The 22,170-nt window shown below is 32.0% G+C and overlaps 2 protein-coding genes across 6 annotated transcripts in view; both read right to left on the minus strand.

Moving 5' to 3' along the window:
• The window catches only part of LOC143079396 (uncharacterized), a 344,537-nt gene that overhangs the window by 303,927 nt on the left and 18,440 nt on the right, over nucleotides 1-22,170 (minus strand). The window contains exons 1-4 of one of the 4 annotated variants that reach the window (XM_076254712.1): nucleotides 20,200-20,382; nucleotides 19,533-19,601; nucleotides 18,881-19,116; nucleotides 18,364-18,633 (exon numbers count right to left, since the gene is read on the minus strand). The exons of 1 other annotated variant lie outside the window; for it this stretch is intronic. In XM_076254712.1, the coding sequence (XP_076110827.1) occupies nucleotides 18,890-19,116; nucleotides 19,533-19,601; nucleotides 20,200-20,371 (468 nt within the window). In that variant the 5' untranslated portion in view covers nucleotides 20,372-20,382 and the 3' untranslated portion in view covers nucleotides 18,364-18,633; nucleotides 18,881-18,889. Of the gene's footprint in view, nucleotides 1-18,363; nucleotides 18,634-18,879; nucleotides 19,117-19,532; nucleotides 19,602-20,199; nucleotides 20,383-22,170 lie in introns of those variants that run through there. 2 more of the 4 variants (XM_076254710.1, XM_076254711.1) reach the window with 2 other exon arrangements.
• Nucleotides 3,706-5,936, minus strand: LOC143079401 (uncharacterized). Of its 2 annotated transcripts, none has more exons than XM_076254717.1 (4): nucleotides 5,764-5,936; nucleotides 5,303-5,371; nucleotides 4,568-4,804; nucleotides 3,706-3,957 (listed from the first exon to the last, which is right to left on the minus strand). In XM_076254717.1, the coding sequence occupies exons 1-4, from the start codon at nucleotides 5,933-5,935 to the stop codon at nucleotides 3,719-3,721; spliced, it is 717 nt and encodes a 238-aa protein (XP_076110832.1). In that variant the 5' UTR covers nucleotide 5,936; the 3' UTR covers nucleotides 3,706-3,718. The 2 variants fall into 2 exon arrangements, with proteins under 2 accessions (XP_076110832.1, XP_076110833.1); XM_076254718.1 differs by lacking the exon at nucleotides 5,764-5,936 and adding an exon at nucleotides 5,621-5,753.

Below are 22,170 nucleotides of genomic sequence, written 5' to 3' on the forward strand. Positions count from 1 at the left end.
TAGGACCCTATGGGAAATGCATACATATGACTTCTCTTATAGAACCACTGAATGGAATGAAACCAAACATGGCATGAATGTTCCTAATGAAGTGTTGACCAAGTGCTGTTACTTTGTAGCCGACCCATCATTCAAAATGGCCGCCAGTGGGGGACTTAGTTTAACATAGGACCCTAGCTATGGGAAATGCAAACAAATGACTTCTTTTAGAGAACCACTAAATGGAATGAAACCAAACATGGCATGCATGTCCCTTATGAGGTGCTGACCAAGTGTTGTTACTTTGTAGCCGATCCATCATTCAAGATGGCCGCCATTTGGGGACTTAGTTTAACATAGGACCCTATGGGAAATGCATACAAATGACTTCTTTTAGAGAACCAATGAATGGAATGAAACCAAACATGGAACGAATGTTCTTATAAGGTGCTGACCAAGTGTTGTTACTTTGTAGCCAATCCATCATTCAAGATGGCCGCCAGTGGGGGACTTAGTTTAACATTGGACCCTATGGGAAATGCATACACATGACTTCTTTTATAGAACCAATGAATGGAATGAAACCAAACATGGCACGAATGTTCCTTATAAGGTGCTGACCAAGTTTTGTTACTTTGTAGCCAGTCCATCATCCAAAATGGCTACCAGGGGAAGACTTAGTCTAACAAAGGACCCAATTGGAAATACATACAAATGTCTTTTTTGAGAGAACCACTGAATTGAATGAAACCAAACATAGCATAAATGTTCCTTTCTTAATGAGGTGCTGGCCAAGTGTTGTTACTTTGTAGCCAAATTTCATCTTTTTTTATTTCAAAAACCCATCTAAAATCAGGTGAGCGATACAGGCTCTTGAGAGCCTCTAGTTTCATTTACAGTCACTTGTTTGAAACATATATCATTTTTTTGCCCACAGAACAGAAGAGGCGATATATAGGCAGATACTTGAAAAGTGATACAGTCATACAAGATTTTGTTTTTTAATTAGTCTAGTGATATGGTCCAATTACAAAAGCTACTTGAACCCTAGCCAGATAAAATAAAAAATGAACTGTTCTAATTTTTAAAAGGGGTTTTCCGTAATGATGTTGGAATTCTTTTGTTTGGACAGGATAGTCAGGATAGGTGATCTGCTCGGTGACAAAAAAAAGCATTCAATTCTTAAATGAACTATATATATATAAAAAAGAAACAGAATATATAGTGAAAGATGTACCATTATTGTTTCAATAATACATAACAACATGTGAATTCACCAAGAGCATGAAATTAAAGAATCAAAGGAAACGAAAAATAATAGAATGGAAACCAAAATTACAAAACGCAAAAGTGAACATCCGAATAACGAAAACAGGAAACAGGAAAAGATATGAAATACATAACAGAAAAAAACAAAATTTGAAATCGAAAAAAAAAAAATAATTCGCATATGGAAAAATTGATTAAAAGAAATCATAAAACAAAATCAAGTGAGAATAGAGAAACAAAGAAAATAAAATGAAACTGTGAATGTACATGTAATACGTTAAGCAAACAAAAATCACCCATGCAATCAATATGATAAGAAGATTACGAATAATGAACTATATATATAAAAAAAAAACAAATATAGTGAAACAGTTAGAAAAATAATTAAACAAAAAACAACAACTAAAATACAAAAATGCGGAAACTAAGGAAAACATAATCTCATCACATCGAAAAAGAAATTATGAATAACATCAAATATATATACAGAAAGGATACATATATCCTGTTCAATTCAATGACGGAATATATCGTCAAAAGATAGTACATGAATCAGGTATTTATTTAATCCTAGTTATAAACTATGGAAATTGTCAACAGAGTGTCAAATATCTTATTATAAAATGTTTTAAAGAATAGTATTACAGTTGTGCATATATACTACTAGTACCTTAGTTGTATTATGTTAAACCTTTCGATATTGTGGCTCCTCAATGCTTTAAAACTTCTAACTTTATTTGGCTTTTGGTTAACTTGTTTATTTTTTTTAGCGTCACTGATTGGTCTTTTTTAATCAATACAAGAAAATATACCAAACGAATATTATAATATCATATTGCCGACAACCAGCATAAGTTATATTTTTGCAAACTTCTAAATGACGTCGGTTTGAAAAAACAGGTTCGTCTAATTAAAAAAACAATGAACCGAAGGATTAGTCGGCCAGCCGAAAGTACACAATTGGAGGAGGGGCGGCATTTTATTTTGTAATGATCTATTTATAAAATAGGAAAATCCAATTGCATGACAATGCTAGCCTACAGAAAAGAAGAGGCGACAGAAGATTACCTGTTTGTAGGCAGATACTAAAAAGTGATACAGTCATGAAAGATTTTTTTATAAATAGTCTAGCGCAATGGTCCAATTACAAAAGCTACTTGAACCCTGGCCAGATAAAAAAATATATGTCAATATATCCTTGAATCGACCTCATAAAAAGGCTATATTTGTATAACATCATATTGGAAGACACTGATTTATATACGATTCCTATATTTTTATAAAAAAAAACATATAGAAAAACATATAGGGGCACTAGCTACGAGATCTATAAAAAATCTAAAATATGATTTTGTTTGTTCAAACATTAATGAAAGTGAAAAAGTGAAATAATTGTTCGCTTTTAACAGCCAGTATTTGTTCAATTTTGTTAAAATAAGCTAAGAAACATTCATGATGAGTTATTCACTTGAAAGTGAATAATTCGACCTCAATAAATCCGTATTCACATGAACTTCAATTTTACCCCTTAGATAGATATGAATAACGTCCCATGTGTAATATTATTTAAAGGAAAAGGATGTCAACATTCAAAGTGAAACAAAGGTGAATCATTTTATTGACTGGTACGATCCACAAAAAATCATCACAGGTAAAACGATGATAAACATATATAGTTTTTGTGTTTACATCATTTATAATTATATGGTGATCGGAAGACATCGGAGGTCAACTCGATAGTTAATAAGAAGGCGCCTATATTAATATACGAAACGAAGCTACATATTATCGAGGGCATGCCTTGTAATTTGTTTATTTTAGACTTTTTATACGAACGTGTTATATTTATTGGAGAAAAAAATTTGCGGAAGCAGAATTCACATTGTTGTGCTAATATTTACAGTAATTATGAATATAATATGTGTTATCGGCCTTGGATCACATCTCACTTGCGATGCAATGGATTGATCCATCATAGAGTTGTCACTTGTTTAGATGTTCTTATATATATATATATATATATATATATATATCTATATATATACCGTTACATAGTTACGTTAATCATGTAAAGTTTCACTTGAAGACTGTTATTTAAAACATGAAAGTACTAGTGAATTAAAACTATTCATACCGGAAATGTTGGATTTATTAGTAATCTCTCTCTATATATATATAAATATATGTTAGTAGCAATAGGTGAAATTACACTTTAAGCATACATCCTAGGCAATAACCCAACGCCTAGGCAGTAAGTCAATTTCATATATATATATATATATATATATATATATATATATATATATATATATATATATATATATATATATATATATATATATATATATATCAAACGATATAGAAGCGTTTTATGACGTGCGACGTTAAATTTGAGGACTGTTGAATACCTTGTATTCGAAACTTTACATATCAAGTAAGTTAAAAAATAAACGTGACCATTATTTCATATTTATTTTGTACAAACTGCACAAAGAACTTCAGTGTTATTTTTGTATGGGGGACATCTCAGGCTACCACATTTTGCTCTGACAGGATAAAACAAGGCACCTTCTTCGTTGGAGGACCGATTGTCCAATGGTTCTGCGTCTCCATCCATACAGATAAAGTCTTTAGAGTTATAACTCTTGTATTCACTCACCAAGAAACCACTGTACTCAGATTTCCATCCTTTGTAACAGGACGTTCTTCCTGATTAAGATAAAAAGCAACACATATATATATATATATATATATATATAGATATAACATAAACAATAATGTATGCAATTTCTATATAACAACATTTATACTACTCGTCTAAACATCAACCCAACAATGTTAGATCTGTAAATTTGCTTTCGCAAATTTTTGGTTCTTCCCTCGCCGGGATTCGAACCCATGCTACTGTGATATCGTGACACCAAATCGCCTGCACTGCAGCCGTCCCGCTAGACCACACGACCACCTGGGCTCTCAAAATAAAGAGCTTTCGGTGGGCATGTGTTACCTTTCCACGTCAGTTTTAATCTAGCGGCGTACTACAGTACATGATATATAAGGCATGAAGATGTTATTGTTACAGATCAGCTAAATTATCTATAGTATTTATACTATATATATATTTTTTCATTTGTACCTCGACTTTATCATTGCAGTAACTCAGAACAATTCAATATTTGAAGAATTTGAATTCAAAATCATGTTCATATTAAGCCTCAGAGTCAACAATACAATGTTACAATCTAGGTGATTAAGTACCATATTTAGAACACATTTCTTATATTATTTGGGTAATGATCAAAAAACATAACAAAACTACCTGCTATCATTAAAACAGAAACTTTTCCCTTCCGCCTGCAAACAGAACATGGAACCTCTTTGTCATACAAACTTGCAGGAAACCCGGATGGATTATTGCTGGAATTTATCTGGTACTCGGCACCATATAGTCCATCATTACTATAGGAGTATGCTTTACCATTTTCAGGGTCATTGGGTAAACAGAGCCAGTTGGAACCTCCTCCTTTGTTAGTATAATAGTTGCCTCCAACTTGCCCTGAAGAAATTTAAGATGATTGTCTTATTTCAAATACCAAATTTTATTATTCCAATTACTTATCTGTACGCTACAATGACAAAGATATCGGAAACCAATGTTTAAAATTTTCAATGTATTACATGTATTAACATTCAAATAGAAGAGGCTTTTAAGTTTGATTTTACAACTGTGTTTAAGATTATGTTAGATATTGAAATTAAACTGAGTCAACAAAACATAATTTTTCGATAAATGCTAGGCCTATTATCACATTTGTTGAATTGTTAATTATACAGAAAACTGATGATACAAAACATAAGATTTTTGATATACCTAAAATGTATATGAGTGTACATTATGGTAAAAAGTTACTTCAAACGTACAGAACTATATGTTATGAAAAGAAAAGAAAACTGTAGTAAGCAAGTTAAACTGTCCTTTACAGTCTATCGCTTTTTCAATGTGTAGGAATTCTCTGATTTACGTAAAATAATGATAATTATGAAAAAAACATACCTGTATACACGATGTCCGATTTTTCAGGACAAGTTTTCTTCCCCCATCTCACATAGGTCACACCAATATCTGAAATATACAAAGCAAAGCATTAATTTACAGTATGAAACCGTATTGAAGATGAATTACTAGAAAAGCTTAGTCCTTTTGGAGTTCTCCGAATCTCTGTTTAATCAATAAAGCAGTTGTTTTTCACGTCTTCCATAATTTGAATTTTATTGGACTTCTCCTTTAAAAACGTACCTTGGAATTCTTTTTTTCGTTATACTTTTTTGTTTGTTTCCTTGATTTGTATATTTTTCTACTTTTGTTTCTTACCTTGTTGTGAAGGTGTTACAGGACAGTCCGCTTTCCGTGAGGTATGCAAGTAATGCTTCATCATATCAATAAGAGACTGGTCTGATGGCGTCAGGCTGTATTTTGTACAATCATGTCCATAAGTACTGACTACAAAGACTTACCCTGTTTTGAAGGTGTTACAGGACAATCCGCTTTCCGTGAAGTATGCAAGTAATGCTTCATCATATCAATAATAGACTGGTCTGATGGTGTAAGGCTGTATTTTGTACAATCATGTCCATAAGTACTGACAACAAAGGCAACAATGACGGTGGCAAAGCTGAATGTGGACATTCTGAAAATAGAGTAATAGTAATCATACAGTAAAATAATAAAATATAACAAATCAAAATAACAACAGTTTGAACAAAAGAACATAAAAACAAATTAATTTTTACCTTACAGACTTCTAGGAATTCGTCTTTGCGTTTATGCAGTATCTTTTTTATATCTTATATTGTGGATTGATCAATATTTTTAATTTTGAAATAGCGTGTAGAATACATTCGATAGCGTAATAATATATTTTGACATTTTAAATGAAATTAAATCTTAGTATTTTTAATTGCATTTAAAGAAATCGTCTTTTATTATTATTATTTTTAGATATTTAACAACAGCATTGTAGTGAAAGCGTTTGGTCCTTAATGCTCTTTAACTTAATGTTGTTTTGCTTTTTAACTATTTTGATCCGAGCGTCACTGATGAGTACTATGTAGACCAAACGTGCGTCTAGCGTACTAAATTATACGCCTGGTACCTGGAACTATTTACACCACTGCGTTAATGCCACTTCTAGTGGACGTTTCGTCACCAAGGTTATCACTAGCCAAGTAGTCAGCACATAGGTTTGACATTAACATCAATTATACGGTCAATTTTATAAATTAACTGTTAGCAAAAGTTTAAATTATTCAAAATACTAAGGATTGTCTTATCCCAGGCATAGATTACCTCTGCCGTATTTGGCACAACATTTTTGAATTTTTGGTCCTCAATGCTCTTCAACTTTATAATTGTTTGGCTTTTTAATTTTTTTTATCAGAGCGTCACTTATGAGTCTTATGTAGACGAAACGCGCGACTGGCGTACTAAATTATTCGCCTGGTATTTTTGATAACTATTTACACAACTGGTTCAATCCCACTGCTAGTGCACGTGGACGTTTTGTACCCGAGGGTATTACTAGCCCAGTAGTCAGCACTTCGGTGTTGACATGAATATCAATTATATACTAATAGTCATTTTTATAAATTTACTGTTAGCAAAAGATTAAAATTTAGAAAGGAAATAGGGAATGTGTCAAAGCGACAACAACCCGACCATAGAGCAGACAACAGCCGAAGGCCACCAATGGTTTTGAGAATTTTTGGTCCTCAATGCTCTTCAACTTTATAGCTGTTTGGTTTTTTTTTTTAACTATTTTGATCTGAACGTCATTGGTGAGTCTTTTGAAGACGAAACGAGCGTATGGCGTACTAAATTATAAGCCTGGTACCTTTGATAACTATTATTGCTTTGTGAATTGTGTGTTTCGTGTTTTGTCCGGTATTTTATCGTAAGTAGCCTCTGCATATTCTTAAAGTTTGCAATGCATGCTAGTTATGTAGAATAAATACTCGTATAATTTTGACCATATCGGTATTCTCATAAGTTTCGACCATAAGCGTACGGTCGGACATTATGAGTATATACACGTTTGGTTATTAACGGACAGGACCATATAATTGTTTAGAAGATTTTGATATTTTTCTAACTTCTTTATAGGAACACGGCTTATTCTATTTTTTACTAGAGAAAATGCCTGTGCCAAGTCAGGAATATAACAGTTGTTGTCCATTAATGTTTTTGAGGTTTTGATTTTGACATTTCATTACGGACTTTCCATTCGAATTTTCCACTGAGGAAATTTTGTTTCTTTTCTTTTTTAGCTCACCTGGCCCGAAGGGCCAAGTGAGCTTTTCCCATCACTTGGCGTCCTCTTAAAGTACTGGGCCAAATTAAACCAAACTTGGCCACAATCATCATTGGGATATTTAGTTTTAAAAATGTGTGGCGTGACCCTGCCAACCAACCAAGATGGCCGCCATGGCTAAAAATAGAACATAGGGGTAAAATGCAGTTTTTGGCTTATAACTTAAAAACCAAAGCATTTAGAGCAAATCTGACGGGGTAAAATTGTTTATCAGGTCAAGATCTATCTGCCCTCAAATTTTCAGATGAATCCGACAACCCGTTATTGGGTTGCTGCCCTTGAACTGGTAATTTTAGGTAATTTTTGCTGTTTTTGGCTATTATCTTGAATATTATTATAGATAGAGATAAACTGTAAACTGCAATAATGTTCACCAAAGTAAGATTTACAAATAAGTCAACATGACCAAAATGGTCAGTTGACCCCTTTAGGAGTTATTGACCTTTATAGTCAATTTTTAACCATTTTTCCTAAATCTTAGTACCCTTTTACAAAAATCTTCTCCTCTGAAACTACTGGGCCAAATTAAACCAAACTTGGCCACAATCATATTTGGGATATTTAGTTTAAAAAATGTGTGGCGTGACCCGGTCAACCAACCAAGATGGCCGCCATGGCTAAAAATAGAACATAGGGGTAAAATGCAGTTTTTGGCTTATAACTAAAAAACCAAAGCATTTAGAGCAAATCTGACATGCGGTAAAAGTGTCTTTCAGGTCAAAATTTATCTGTCCTGAAATTTTCAGATGAATTGGACAACCTGTTGTTGGGTTGCTGCCCCTGAATTGGTAATTTTAAGGAAATTTTGCTGTTTTTGGTTATTATCTTGAATATTATTATAGATAGAGATAAACCGTAAACAGCAATAATGTTCAGCAAAGTAAGATTTACAAATAAGTCAGCATGACCAAAATGGTCAGTTGATCCCTGAAGGAGTTATTGCCCTTTATAGTCAATTTGTAACCATTTTTTCGTAAATCTTAGTAATCTTTTACAAAAATCTTCTTCTCTGAAACTACAGGGCCAAATTAAACTAAACTTGACCACAGTCATCATTGGGGTAACTTGTTTAAAAAATGTGTGACGTGACCTGGCCAATCAACCAAAATGGCTGCCACGGCTAATAATAGAGCATAGGGGTAAAATGCAGTTTTTGGCTTATAACTCAAAAACCGAAGCATTAAGAGAAAATCTGACAGGGTTTAATTGTTTATCAGGTCAAGATCTATCTGCTCTGATGTTTTCACATGGATCGGATAACCCGTTGTTAGGTTACTGAATTGGTAATTTTAAGGACATTTTGCCGTTTTTTGTTATTATCTTGAATATTATTATAGATAGAGATAAACTGTATACAGCAATAACGTTCAGCAAAATAAGATCTACAAATAAGTTTCATGACCAAAATAGTCAATTGACCCCTTAAGGAGTTATTGCCCTTGATAGTTAATTTTTAACATTTTTCATAAATTTTTGTTAATTTTTAGAAAATATTTTCCACTGTAATTACTGGGCCAAGTTCATTATAGATAGAGATAAGTGTAGCAACAAGAATGTTCAGTAAAGTAAGATCTACAAACACATCACTATCACCAAAACACAATTATGTCATGAATTTATCCGTGTCCATTGTTTAATATGCACAAGACCAAGGTGAGCGACACAGGCTCTTTAGAGCCTTTAGTTTTTTTTTCTTTTCTTTTTTTTTTATTTCTTTGATTTATTGTCTGAATCTCAGTATAAATGATGCCTTTCTTTAGCTAGAGTCAATTTGAAGCTTCTTTTCGATGTCGACGATTGCATGCTATTGTTTGGTGCATGTGTTATTTTTTTACGTTAGGATTAGTTTTTATTTTCATTTCTTTTTAATTTCCACTTATTCACACTTAACAAATATGTTCAAGTTTTTATTTTTACAAATTATTTTCAACATAAGAATAAGGGCAGCACGTTTAAAAAACTGTTACTGTTTACTAGTTAATTACAAAAGGTCATAAAGTATTAAATTCATTGAACTAAAATTATATGAAGATAATTGACACACAAATAATAAAGCAATAAAAATAGAATTCAATGACATAACTGCTTATGAAAGATAACAGTTGATTTCTTGTTAGGCGGTTCAGTCTTATGTAGACGAAACGCGCGTCTGGCGTATTAAATTTTAATCCTGGTACCTTTGATAAATATTTACACCACTGGGTCGATGCCACTGTTGGTGGACGTTTCGTCCCCGAGGGTATCACCAGCCCAGTAGTCAGCACTTCGGTGTTGACATGAATATCAATTATATGGTCATTTTTATAAATTTTGCAAAACTTTGAATTTTTCGAAAAACTATGGATTTTCTTACCCCCAGGAGTAGATTACTTTACCCGTATTTGGCACAACTTTTTGTAATTTTGGGTCCTCAATGCTCTTCAACTTTTTATTTGTTTGGCTTTTTAACTGTTTTGATCTGAGCGTCACTGATGAGTCTTAGGTAGACGAAACGCGCGTCGGGCGTATAAAGTTATAATCCTGGTACATTTGATAACTATTAAGTTATTGGCGGGGTCAATATATTGTGTTTTGTTAGGAAACAAATCATGACCATGCAACAATGCATTTTTCATAATTTTTACTTCTGAGTAAAATATTCGATTTATCTTATCAATGATGTAACAATGATTATCATTTATTTTAATTGATTATTCAGATTCCACTTTTCAAGCTTCTTAATTTCTGACATATTGAAGGGTGCAATTAATTGGAAAGGTAACTGATCCACGCTTATCGTATCAAATACTCGGACTAAATGAGTATACAGTGTTTATACGCATATGGTCATGACCTACGCATATGATCCAAATACTCCTATAATCCGGACCATATACATTGTAATTATACAATATATTGGTAATTTGTGAAGCCTGTACGGTAACTTATATGCTTCCCTGTTGTTTGTTCTCTGATTGATAGTCGTCTCTTTGCTTTTCATACCACAACTCCTCATTGTAGTAAATTGACAAATAAAGGAGTTATTCTGATTTCAACCATCCGCTCTACCTCCTTAAATCCAGGTCAATTGAAGAATTAAAATAAAAATTAAATATTTATTCTTATCTGTTTAAATGTTTATAAACTTAATTTTCTAAGAATTGCATATCAAAGCGTGTCTATCTATTTTTCATTGGATCCTGTAAAAGTACAACACTTGTTGATAATAAAGAGCTGCAGCCGTGCCATAAACGCATTGGTACGCCTAATGCTTTTTTTTTTTTTTTTTTTTTTTTTTTTTTTTTATAGAAAACAGTTCTTTAACTTCGCAATGCCATATCAGAAATTATAATGCAGTCTAAAGGGAATAACGAAGTGCTATCATGTCATTTAAGGCGAAAGTTAGTCTACAGTATAAGTTATTTATCTAGCTTGGAGGCTTGTGAAATTCAAAAAAAATGTTGTGATAAATTGTGTTACTATAAAAAAAAATCAAGATACATATATCCAAAATCGATTCATAGATTATTTTCTAAAAAATTCATGTAAGGGATAATATCTATAATGAGTTTATTTGGTTAATTTGATCAAATAATCACATTTGCTCCAAACAAGTTTTTTTAATGCATTTACAATTTTGCCATTTAGGTTGGGGACTTTCCGTTTTAAAGTAGCCTCAGAGTTCAGTTAACTTTCACCTTATTTAAGTTCGTAGTTTCAAAATTGAATAATCATAGGGTTTACGCTTACAGCCCTACAAAGTCAAGCTCATTTAGATTTTTTTTTTTGCTTTTTGTATTACCTTACCAAGACCTCGTCTATTCTTTGAATAATGTATGCAACAACAATGACGTGTATGACGCTATATATATTATTTTAATCAACTTGAACAATTAACAACATCTTAATTTGTAAGAATAATCTTCTGACTGGTTCTGAATGAAAAAAACTTAAAAGATAGTATTGAAATACTTTTTCACTTTCTTTTCATTCTTTGAACTCAATTGTGCACTATTTATAGAATTTTCATTCAATGTGATTCTTCAATTGAATAAAAAGATGTTGTTAAACATTGTGTGCAAATTATTACATATCGTATTGCCTATCTTCTGTCTCTAAACTTAATTTTTAAAGTTTACAATTAACACCAGACAACAGACAGTAAGATTTAAAGATCCATTTATAATGTTAAGAAAAATCATCACGAGAACAAATAATTCTACTTTTTTTAAAGTAAAATATCACTGAAGTATCCTTCTATATAACAGTTAAGGTAATAACCCAGAAACCAGCATTTGTCTCGACATAAATAATGATTAATATAGTCATAAGCATTGTTTGCAAAAAACTAATTTTTAGAAATAGTTTAATAGAGTTTTCTAAAAAAAAAAAAAAAAGGTAACCTTATCTGTATTAGGCAAAACTTTTTGGAATTCTCTTCTCTCAATGTGACAAACGGGTTTTTTTTCGAACGTCACTGGTTAGTCTTTTGAAGACGGAACGCTTGGCTGACGTGCAACGTTTAAAGTCTGGTATTTATTATGAATGAGTGCACAACCTATTGGACGATGCCATTGTTGGTGGAGGTTTATCACCCCGGGGTTATTACCAGACCAGTAGTCTGCATTTCTGTTGATATGAATTATTATTGGTATGGCCATCACTCTAAATTAATATTAATGTCAGTAAAAATGAATTTGATGTGAAAAGTTAACCTATGAATCAAGATTTACTCCATCATAATCTACATTAGGAAATGTATGTTTCAAGTCCGGAAAATTACAGATGTTTTCCTTTCGTTTGCCGTTTGTGATAAGGTTTTTGATTTGCCATTTGATAAGGGACTTTCATATCTGAATTTGTTTTGGATTTTTTTTTTTATTTCACTTTCGAAATGACCAAACTTTGAATAATTTGGTGTGCAAAGGATTGTCTACCCAAAGAAAACATTACTTAAGCTGTGTTTGTAAAAACCTTTCGGGATGTACAGTCTCCTAAGCGCTTCAAATTTGACCTTGATTTGTCTTTATTAACCTTTTTTATCCGAGCATCACTGGTGAGTCTTTTGTAAACAAAACGTGTGTCTGGTGTACTTTCCCTTTACTGTGACTTAGGAATAGACATATTATTAACTTTGTCATCTTTTCACAGGCCTCAAAACCCTCGCTAAAGTGAGGCGTCCGTTTGGCTGTCTGGAATGTATTTAGTTCTCAACCATGACTTATAAAAATAAGGAAGTTAAATCCGATGCTGAAGGGTCCGTAGGTGGTCATTTGCAATTTATTGATTTAAGCGGAAATTTTCAGTTTTGATTTTTGCTCGTCAAATTGGCAGTGTGATTTCAGTGTTTTATTCTGCGGTCAAGTTACAGTACATATTAGTGATTTGAAATATTTTTTTAAAGGAGTTGTAATCAAAACTTAGTTTAGTACATTACACTTAGTAAAAATCGAAACAAGTATGCAATGACTTCTTTTATTTTCTTGAAAAAAATATTGATTGAGAATAATATTTGAATAATTAAAATGCATGATTAATTGATTTATTGATTGATGTTTAACACCACCTTCAACCATATCGTGCAAATTTTATGACGTTAAGTTTTATTGGCAGTCGAAGCCAAAGAGAACCAACGATTTTCGATAGTAAAACGATCAATCCTATCAATTGATATTGGAGCCGCGCATACCTGCTATGTGCAAGATTTGAACTCACAACCCCAGTGTTAACAGGCTAATGGTACACTAGTTCTACTACTTAGACCACTCGGTCAACGCGGTTCCCCCCAAAATTGGTTGTAAAATGAATGATTAATATATTATCATATATCCAAAACATATACATAGATTTCTCTGAAATATCATCACGACAGTATTCATTATGCATTATGTAAAAATAGTTCAAAAAACAAAATGGGTTTACATTTTTAAAATGTCACTTTATTTTTTTTTTAGGAATAAACACTTACTAATACATGATTCAAGATTTATTCAAAACAAAACCTTTTAAAAGGTAACACTAACAAACGTGTAGGACGCTAACAGACTACAGAAACTTGTTTCTATCCATGGAAAGGTCGACTATCCATATATATATATGGATAGTCGACCTTTTAATGGATAGACTAGAACAAAATTCCTTTGGAACAGACCCAGCGTTGGAACTTGAAAGAATTTGAACGTCAATGGAAACAAATATGAATTTGTGTGAAAAAAAACCTTGATCATTACGGTTTACCCATGTACATTCTTAGTTTCCGAAATTGGTTTCCGTTCTCTAACTTTACTTTGCCCCTATGTAATATTTTAAAATTAAAACACATTCATCAATCCTTTTAACAACCAAACACAGATCAAGGCAGAACTCGGGTGGTTATACCTTCACTGTTCTGGAGTAAGTTCCTTTACAAGTTAAAATAAAACACCGTCTCTTACTTTCCTTTGTCACAACCAATTGTAATGAAACTTGTTCTCATGCTTATTACCAACAAAGACACATCAAATTCGAAACTAGAGACTCTAAAGCGCATGTGTCGCACACTTGGTCTATGTGCATAATAAACAAAGGCCACACATGAATTCATGACAATATTGTGCTTTAGTGATGGTGATGAGTTTGTGTAAATCTAACTTTACTGAACATTCTTTCTGCTTACAATTATCTCTATCTAAAATAACTTGGCCCATGAATTTCAACAATAAACATTTTTGTAATTTGATTTTTAAAATTTACTATAAAGGGCAATAATTCTTTAAGGGGTCAACTGACAATTTTGGTCATGTTGACTTATTTGTAGATCTTACTTTGCTGAACATTATTGCTGTTTACAGTTTAATAACCGAAAACTGCAAAATGTTCTTAAAATTACCAATTAAGGGGCAGCAACCCAACAACGGGTTGTCTGATTCATCTGAAAATTTTAGAGCTGATAGATCTTAACATAATGAACATTTTTAATCCTTTCAGATTTTCTCTTAAGAATTTGGTTTCAGAGATATCAGCCAAAAACTACATTTTACCCCTATTTTTAATTTTTTGACATGTCGGCCATCTTGGTTGGCAGGCGGGGCCATCGGACACATATTTTAAACATGACACCTTAGTGATGACTGCAACCAAGTTTGGTTAAATTTGGCCAAGTAGTTTCAGAGGAGAAGATTTTTGTAAAAGTTACCGGAGGACGGACAAAAGATTACGGACAACGGACGAGGACGGACGCCAAGTGTTGAGAAAAGCTCACTTGGCCTTTTGGGCCTAATGAGCTAAAATGGGTGGTTTCATTTCAAAATATATCTCATGTTTTGTACAAATCATGTACATTTAAGAACAAGAGGCTCTCAAGAGCCTGAATCGCTCAGCTTAAATTTTTGCTTAAATCTTCCATCAATGATTATTTTGGGTTTTCAATTGATATAAATGGTTCTTCGATTCTGTCATATCTTCTTCAAAAGCAAAAACAAGAGTGGACACACTGAAATGTCTCGTTTGTCTCGTGTTCATAATATAATTTATGATGAAAGTATAAAAAAACATTGTATACCCCAAGCATTACATTATTGCTGTTTACAGTTTATCTACATCTATAATAATATTCATGATAATAACCAAAAACAGCAAAATTTCCTTAAAATTACCAATTCAGGGGCAGCAACCTAAATTCATCTAAAAATTTCAGGGCAGATAGATCTTGACCTGATAAACAATTTTACCCCATGTCAGATTTGCTCTAAATGCTTTGGTTTTTGGGTTATAAGCTAAAAACTGCATTTTACCCCTATGTTCTATTTTTAGCCATTGTGGCCATTTTGGTTGGTTGGCCGGGTCACCGGACACAATTTTTAAACCAGTTACCCCAATGATGATAGTTGCCAAGTTTGGTTCAATTTGGCGAAGTAGTTTCAACATTTTTTTAAATGAAATTAGCAGAAATATTAGAATGTACAGAACTTGATATTTTGCATGTCTATTAAAATTTCATATTAAATGAAAATGATCCTCAAAGTTTTTGTTTACTCCCTGACAATATGTAGTTCATTGCTTTCGGGTTTTTTTTAAAGTAAAACTAGGTATGCTTACAAAAATAAAATAAGAAATTCATGTTACTGATTCATAAGCAAAAAGGTAAAATTCGTATAAGCATAAATAAAGGCAACAGTAGTATACCGCTGTTCAAACTCATATATCCATGGACAAAAAACAAAATCGGGGTAACAAACTAAAACTGAGGGAAACGCATTAAATATAAGAGAACAACGAAACAACACTACAATGTAACACACACAGAAACGGACCAAGCAACAGACAAAATCCCACGAGAATAACAAATATAACATCCAAACTAAATACATGGATCTGGAATCATAAGAACGTATAAATTAAACTTTGCCAAAGGATTACGTCTAATTTTGACGGAAAATTTCAGCTTTTTATTGCTTCCCTGACACTGAAAAATTTAAAATAAACTTTCGCTTCAACCTTGCACCCAAAACATTTTTTTATCTGAAAATTTCTAATCGGTGCAAGGATGGTGCGGTGGTCAAAATGTAGCATAACCTTTCCAAATTCTATATTTTTGCTTATATTTCTGATTATGACTTCTTTTGCACCTACCATTGTGACGTCATAACACTTTTTTCTTATATAGATAAAAACATTTAGTTTTAATCATTGTCTCATATTCTAATATTTTTTTGAGAAAAATTAGCTCTTTTTGAACTTTTATGATTTTGAAAATCTAGAGCCATTTTATGTCATTATAGCCCGTACTCCTTTAGACCATTTTGGTAGATCGGCTATTCAATGTTTGTATTTAGATTCAGATTTTCAAATGTTTTGACTTCGAGAATCACTGAAGAGACACAAATGGTCGAAATGTATCTATGGCGCAGTAAAATCGGTACTGTTTATAGGATTTGTAGTGTACAAACAAAATTGTAATACATTTTAAGCTTAATCGCGCTACATCGCCATGTCTATTTCGAATGGTGATTTTTGTCTTTTTTTCTCCAAACCTCTTCAATTTTTTTTTATCGAGAATAGTGAAGTCATTTGCCTGAATGAGACTGTTTCAATCTAGTAAAATTATTATTTTAGTCTAGTAAATTTTCTTTGAATTTGTCGAAATACCAAGGATTTTCTATTTTAGGGATAAATAACATGAGCTATGTATGGAAAAACCTTTTGGAAAATAGAGTCCACAATGCTCGTCAAAGTCAAACATTTTTTGCCTTTTAAACCTTTTTAATTCGAGCGTCAAAAATAAGTCTTTTGTATATGTTTATGTAGCGTGAGTCTGGCGTGCACAAATATAAGTCTGTTTTTCGTAATGAATTTATAAAAACATATGACAACAAAGTAAAATTCTGTCGCTGCAAAAAAGACTTGCTCCACAAACTGCGAATTCAATGAGAAACATTTTTATTTCAAAGTTTCAAAATAGAAGTACATTTCAAATAAACGTGTGCTACTATTGCTTATTTTTCATCTGTATAATTCATATTTTGATACCATCCAGAAATTGACCTCTTAATTTTAGAAAAATTGACCTTGACCTTTGACATATGTTGATTACAAAATCATTAGGCTTCAGCTTCCGTTTGTGTTAGAGTATTCTGATAATGCAAGAAAAGATCAAATGACCATCCTAACAAAGTTTTTCCAATTTTCTATATTAAGTGATAGTGACCTCAACTTTTGACAATACACCAAACGAAACCAGTAGACTTCTTTTCACTTCCTATATCTTCCATATATATTAGTTTCATATCGATTTAACTCAAGAAACCATTCAGAGTTTTACTAAACACAATTTTATTTTTTATAATAACCTTGACCTATTAATTCAAGAAGCAATAGGCGTTTTCCCTCCTAAATCTCCGATTTGTATAACTCACATTTGAATCGAGTAAGGAATACTCAAGTTATCAAAACCTTTTGTTTCTGACACTTTGACGAAAGTGACAAAGGAAGACAAATCGATTATGATAAGGTACTGGATGGTTTTAGGAGACGTAATCACCTCTAAATTTCTATAGAGATTGTAAACAAAGAAGAAAACCATCTATTTGTTCACTGTTCAGATATAAAGATTGTGATTAAGTTGTATTACTTGGTAGATAACTCTACTGTTTGAATGTAAATCCTCGATCAGCTACCATAGTTTAATAAGCTCAGTTTTCAGTGCGTTAACGTTGGTACAGAAAGGAATTATAACATGTTTTTGCTAAATTCTACCTTGAATAAAGATATTTACAACTCCCTCAGGTATTGTTGACCAAAGCCGAATTTTACAATTTTTTATATAACTTTTGGTCGTACAGCTCATAAAGTTTCGACATATTTATACGTTCCTGGCTTTAAAATGACAGCTGCTAGGGTTTAAGCGAATCAGTTACGCGGTTTGGGAACATGGAATGTACAAAGTGTAATATTCATTATTACGTCATTAGTATGAATTCTAACAAATAGAAAACGGAAGGTATAACGAATATGTAATATTGAATCCATTATTTTGAAATGGGAACAGTAATTTTTTACTTCACTACATACACAAGGTCAATAACAAGAACAACTTGAAATGGCTGGCCGAGCTACTCGCATAAAAAGAAGAATCATAACTTGTTATCCTCAATATAAAGAAACTGGACAGCTCAAAATTATATCATATGATAAAGAAACTTGTTTTTTTATTTTACATGTCAAGGACTGTTGAATACTATTTGTCCAATACTTTTGTTGAATACTATTTGTCAAAAACTCTGAGATATTAATTAAGTGAAAAAACAAGAACGTTATATATTTTATTTTGTACAAACTGTACAAAGCACTTCAGTGTTATCTTTGTATGGAGGACATCTCAGACTACCACATTTCGCTCTGACAGGATAAAACAAAGCACCTTCTTCGTTCGAAGACCGATTGTCCAATGGTTCTGCCTCTCCGTCCATACATATATATTCTTTAATGTTATGTCCTATATGTTCACTCATCAAGAAGCCATTGTACTCGGATTGCCATCCTTTGTAACAGGACTTTTTTCCTAAATAAAAAAATGTAAAAATATGCAGTTTCTATATTAATACGAGTTATTACTTTATAATTGGAAATAATGATTTTGATTATACAGAACATTATGTTAAGCCGTACCATTCAAGATCATTTATGTTGAACCTTATAATTAACAATATTATGTGACGATATAGGATATTAATATACCAACTATTTTATAACATATTAATTATTCTTTTCTAACTAATGGTGTAAACAAATATTAATAATGAAACTACCTGGTATCATTAACACAGAAACTTTCCCATTCCTCCTGCATACTGCACATGGAACCTCCTTTTCGCCCAAACTAGCAGGCAAATCGGATGGTTTAGTGCTGGAATGTATCTCATACTCGGCACCATATAGTGCATTATTTCCATAGGAGTATGCTTTGCCATTTTCAGGATCTCTGGGTAAACAGAGATAGTTGGAACCACCCCTTTGTTCTTATAATAGTTACCTCCAGCCTGCCCTGAAGAAGTTTAAGATGATTATCTTATTTAAAATATCAAATTTCATTATTCAAATTACTTGTCTGTACGTTACAATGACAAAGATATCACAAACAAGTGTTTAAATTGTTTAATTTATTAACATGCAAGAAGTAGAGTCTTTTAAGTTCGACTTTAAAACTGTGTTTCAGATTGTTTCACAAGCATTAGCTATTCTTATTCTTTTTAAAAACTTCTCTTTTAATATACCTAAAATATATATGAGTGTACATTCCTGGTAAAAAATTTACTTCAAAAGTACAGAACTATATGTTTATGAAAAGAAAAGAAAACTGTAGTAAGCGAGAACAAATGTCCTTTACAGTCTAGCGCTTCATTCAATGTGTAGGAATTCTCTGATTTACGTAAACTGATGATAATAATGAAAACAACATACCTGTATACACAATTTCCGAATTTTCAGGACAAGTTTTCTTTCCCCATCTGACATATGTCACACCAATATCTTAAATATACAAAGCAAAACATTTATTTACAGTACAAAACTGTATTAAATATGAATTACTGGAGGAGCTTAGTCCATCTTATCTAATACATTACCTTTAATGTTTTTGCCTTTGGCACCCGTTTATATTTATGATTTAATGCAAGTTCAATTGGTAAAAAAACATTTTGGTGAGGATATAATCACTTGAATACTCATTTTCATTAAAAAAAAAACAAGTTTCTTTTCTTTAAACATTTATATAAATTCAACAAAAGCAAACTTATTAATATAATCACACCCAATAGTTTGATTAGAAAGAATAATTTATTTTTCTGCGGTCTATTTGTCTGATCTGTAACTTTATCAGTTGTGTCTCTTTTCTAATGATGAGAGTTTGACTGAGTATGAATTTGTACTGTGGGTGATACATGCATAACGGAAAAGTCTTATCTTGTCGACACATCATTAATCTCCGAATCTCTGTTTATTCGATATAGCAGTTGTTTTTCAGTCGTTCCGTAATTTGATTTTGATCTGACTCCGAGTTCGATTTTTCTTTTTTTTTCTTCTTGTTTTTTGTTACCTTGATTTGTATATTTTTCTACTTTTTTCTTACTCTGATGTGAAGTTGTTACAGGACAATCCGCTTTCCGTGAAGTATGCAAATAATGCTTCATCATATCAATAATAGACTGGTCTGATGGTGTTAGGCTGTATTTGGTACAATCATGTCCATGAGTACTAACTACCAAGACAACAATGACAGTGGCAAAGCTGTATGTGAACATTCTGAAAATGGAGTACTAGTAATCATATACATTTAATAGAATAAAATATAACATATCAAAATAACAACACTATGAACAAAAGAACATAAGAACATATTAATTTGTTTTACCTTACTGACTTCAAGGAATTCGTGTTAGCGTTTATGCAGTATCTTCTTTATATTTTATATCATGAATTGATCAATATTTTTAATTTTGAAATAGCGTGTCGAACACATTCGATAGCGTAACAATATAATTTGACATTTAAAATGAAATTAAATCGTAGTATTTTTAATTGCATTTAAAGAAATTAGCGTTTATTATTATTATTTTTAGATATTAAACAACAACATTGTAGTGAATGTTTTTGGTCCTCAATGCTCTACAACTTTATAATTGTTTGGCTTTTTAACTATTTTAATCTGAGCGTCACTGATGAGTCTTATGTAGACGAAACGCGCGTCTGGCATACTAAATTATACGCCTGGTACCTTTGATAACTATTTACACCACTGGATCGATGCCACTGCTAGTAGACATTTTGTCCCCGAGGGTATCACTAGCCGAGTAGTCAGCACTTCGGCGTTGACAAGAACATCAATTATATGGTCAATTTTATAAATTTACTGTTTGCAATAGTTGAATTATTCAAAATACTAAGGATTTTCTTATCCCTGGCATAGATTACCTTAGCCGTATTGGAATTTTTGGTCCTCAATGCTCTTCAACTTTGTAATTGTTTGGCTTTTAAACTAATTTGAACTGATCGTCACTGATGAGTCTTATGTAGACGAAACGCGCGTTTGGCGTACTAAATTACCATAGTCTGTTACCTTTAAAATTTGATAACTATCATTTAAGAATTGAATGCTTCTTTTTGTAACTTCATTGTGGTGTAAAATCATTGACCGAAGTACATTTTGTATGAAGTGCGGACATTCTAAAAATGTGCGCACTGTCAACGCTTTTACAACCCTATGAAGTTACAAAAAGAAGCATTAAAAACTTATAATTACATTTTTAGCTACGAGCATAAACATACAAATTTAATCACGTTTTTTTTTTAATTTAATTCACCTGTGCACTTTATTGTCGGACCTCGTGTTATCGTGAATAAGTTTTTTTTTGTGTAATGCAATTGCTTAAGGAATAACACGTGATGTGAAGATAGCCTATCAGAATAACGTAATATAATGAAACATACATCTAATGTAATTATTGCTTTGTGAACTGTGTGTTTCTTTTTTTGTCCGATATATTATCGTAGCATCTGCATATTCTTGTTGTTGACAATGCATGCAAGTAATGTAGAATACATAAGCGTATAATTATGACAATATCGGTATTCTCATTAGGTCCGACCATAAGCGTATGGTCAGACTTTATGAGTATATATACCCGTTTAGTTATAAACGGACCCGACCATATGAGTATTTAGAACATATTGATATTTTTCAAATAATTTGTAACTTTTTTCATACAATCACGACTTGTTCTAATTACTTGTCTACATGAGAGAATGCCTGTACCAAGTCAGGAGTATGATAGTTGTAGTCCCTTAATGTGTTTGAGGTTTTGATTTAGGCATTTGATTACGGACTTTTCGTTCGAATGTTCCACAGAGTTCGGTAATTTTGTGATTTTACTTTTTTTTTTATAAATCCCTATATCTTTGATCTACTGTCTGAATCTTAGTATAACTGATGCATTCATAAGCTAGAGTTACTTTCAAGCTTCTTTATACTGTCGTCAAGTTCATCCTGTCGTTTGTTGCATTTGGGTTTTTTTTTTTGTGTTAAGATAGTTTTTATTTTATT

Source organism: Mytilus galloprovincialis, chromosome 6, assembly GCF_965363235.1.
Source record: "Mytilus galloprovincialis chromosome 6, xbMytGall1.hap1.1, whole genome shotgun sequence".
NCBI classification, from domain to species: Eukaryota; Metazoa; Mollusca; class Bivalvia; order Mytilida; family Mytilidae; genus Mytilus; species Mytilus galloprovincialis.

Bases quoted from the DNA above. Each gene is read 5' to 3' on its own strand.
- LOC143079401 (XM_076254717.1), bottom strand. From the start codon at position 5,935: ATGTCCACATTCAGCTTTGCCACCGTCATTGTTGCCTTTGTTGTCAGT. The intron at 5,372-5,763 runs GTAAGTCTTTGT...TGTATATTTCAG, and splicing joins TGTAACACCTTCAAAACAGG to ATATTGGTGTGACCTATGTG. The intron at 4,805-5,302 runs GTATGTTTTTTT...AAATTTCTTCAG, and splicing joins ATCGGACATCGTGTATACAG to GGCAAGTTGGAGGCAACTAT.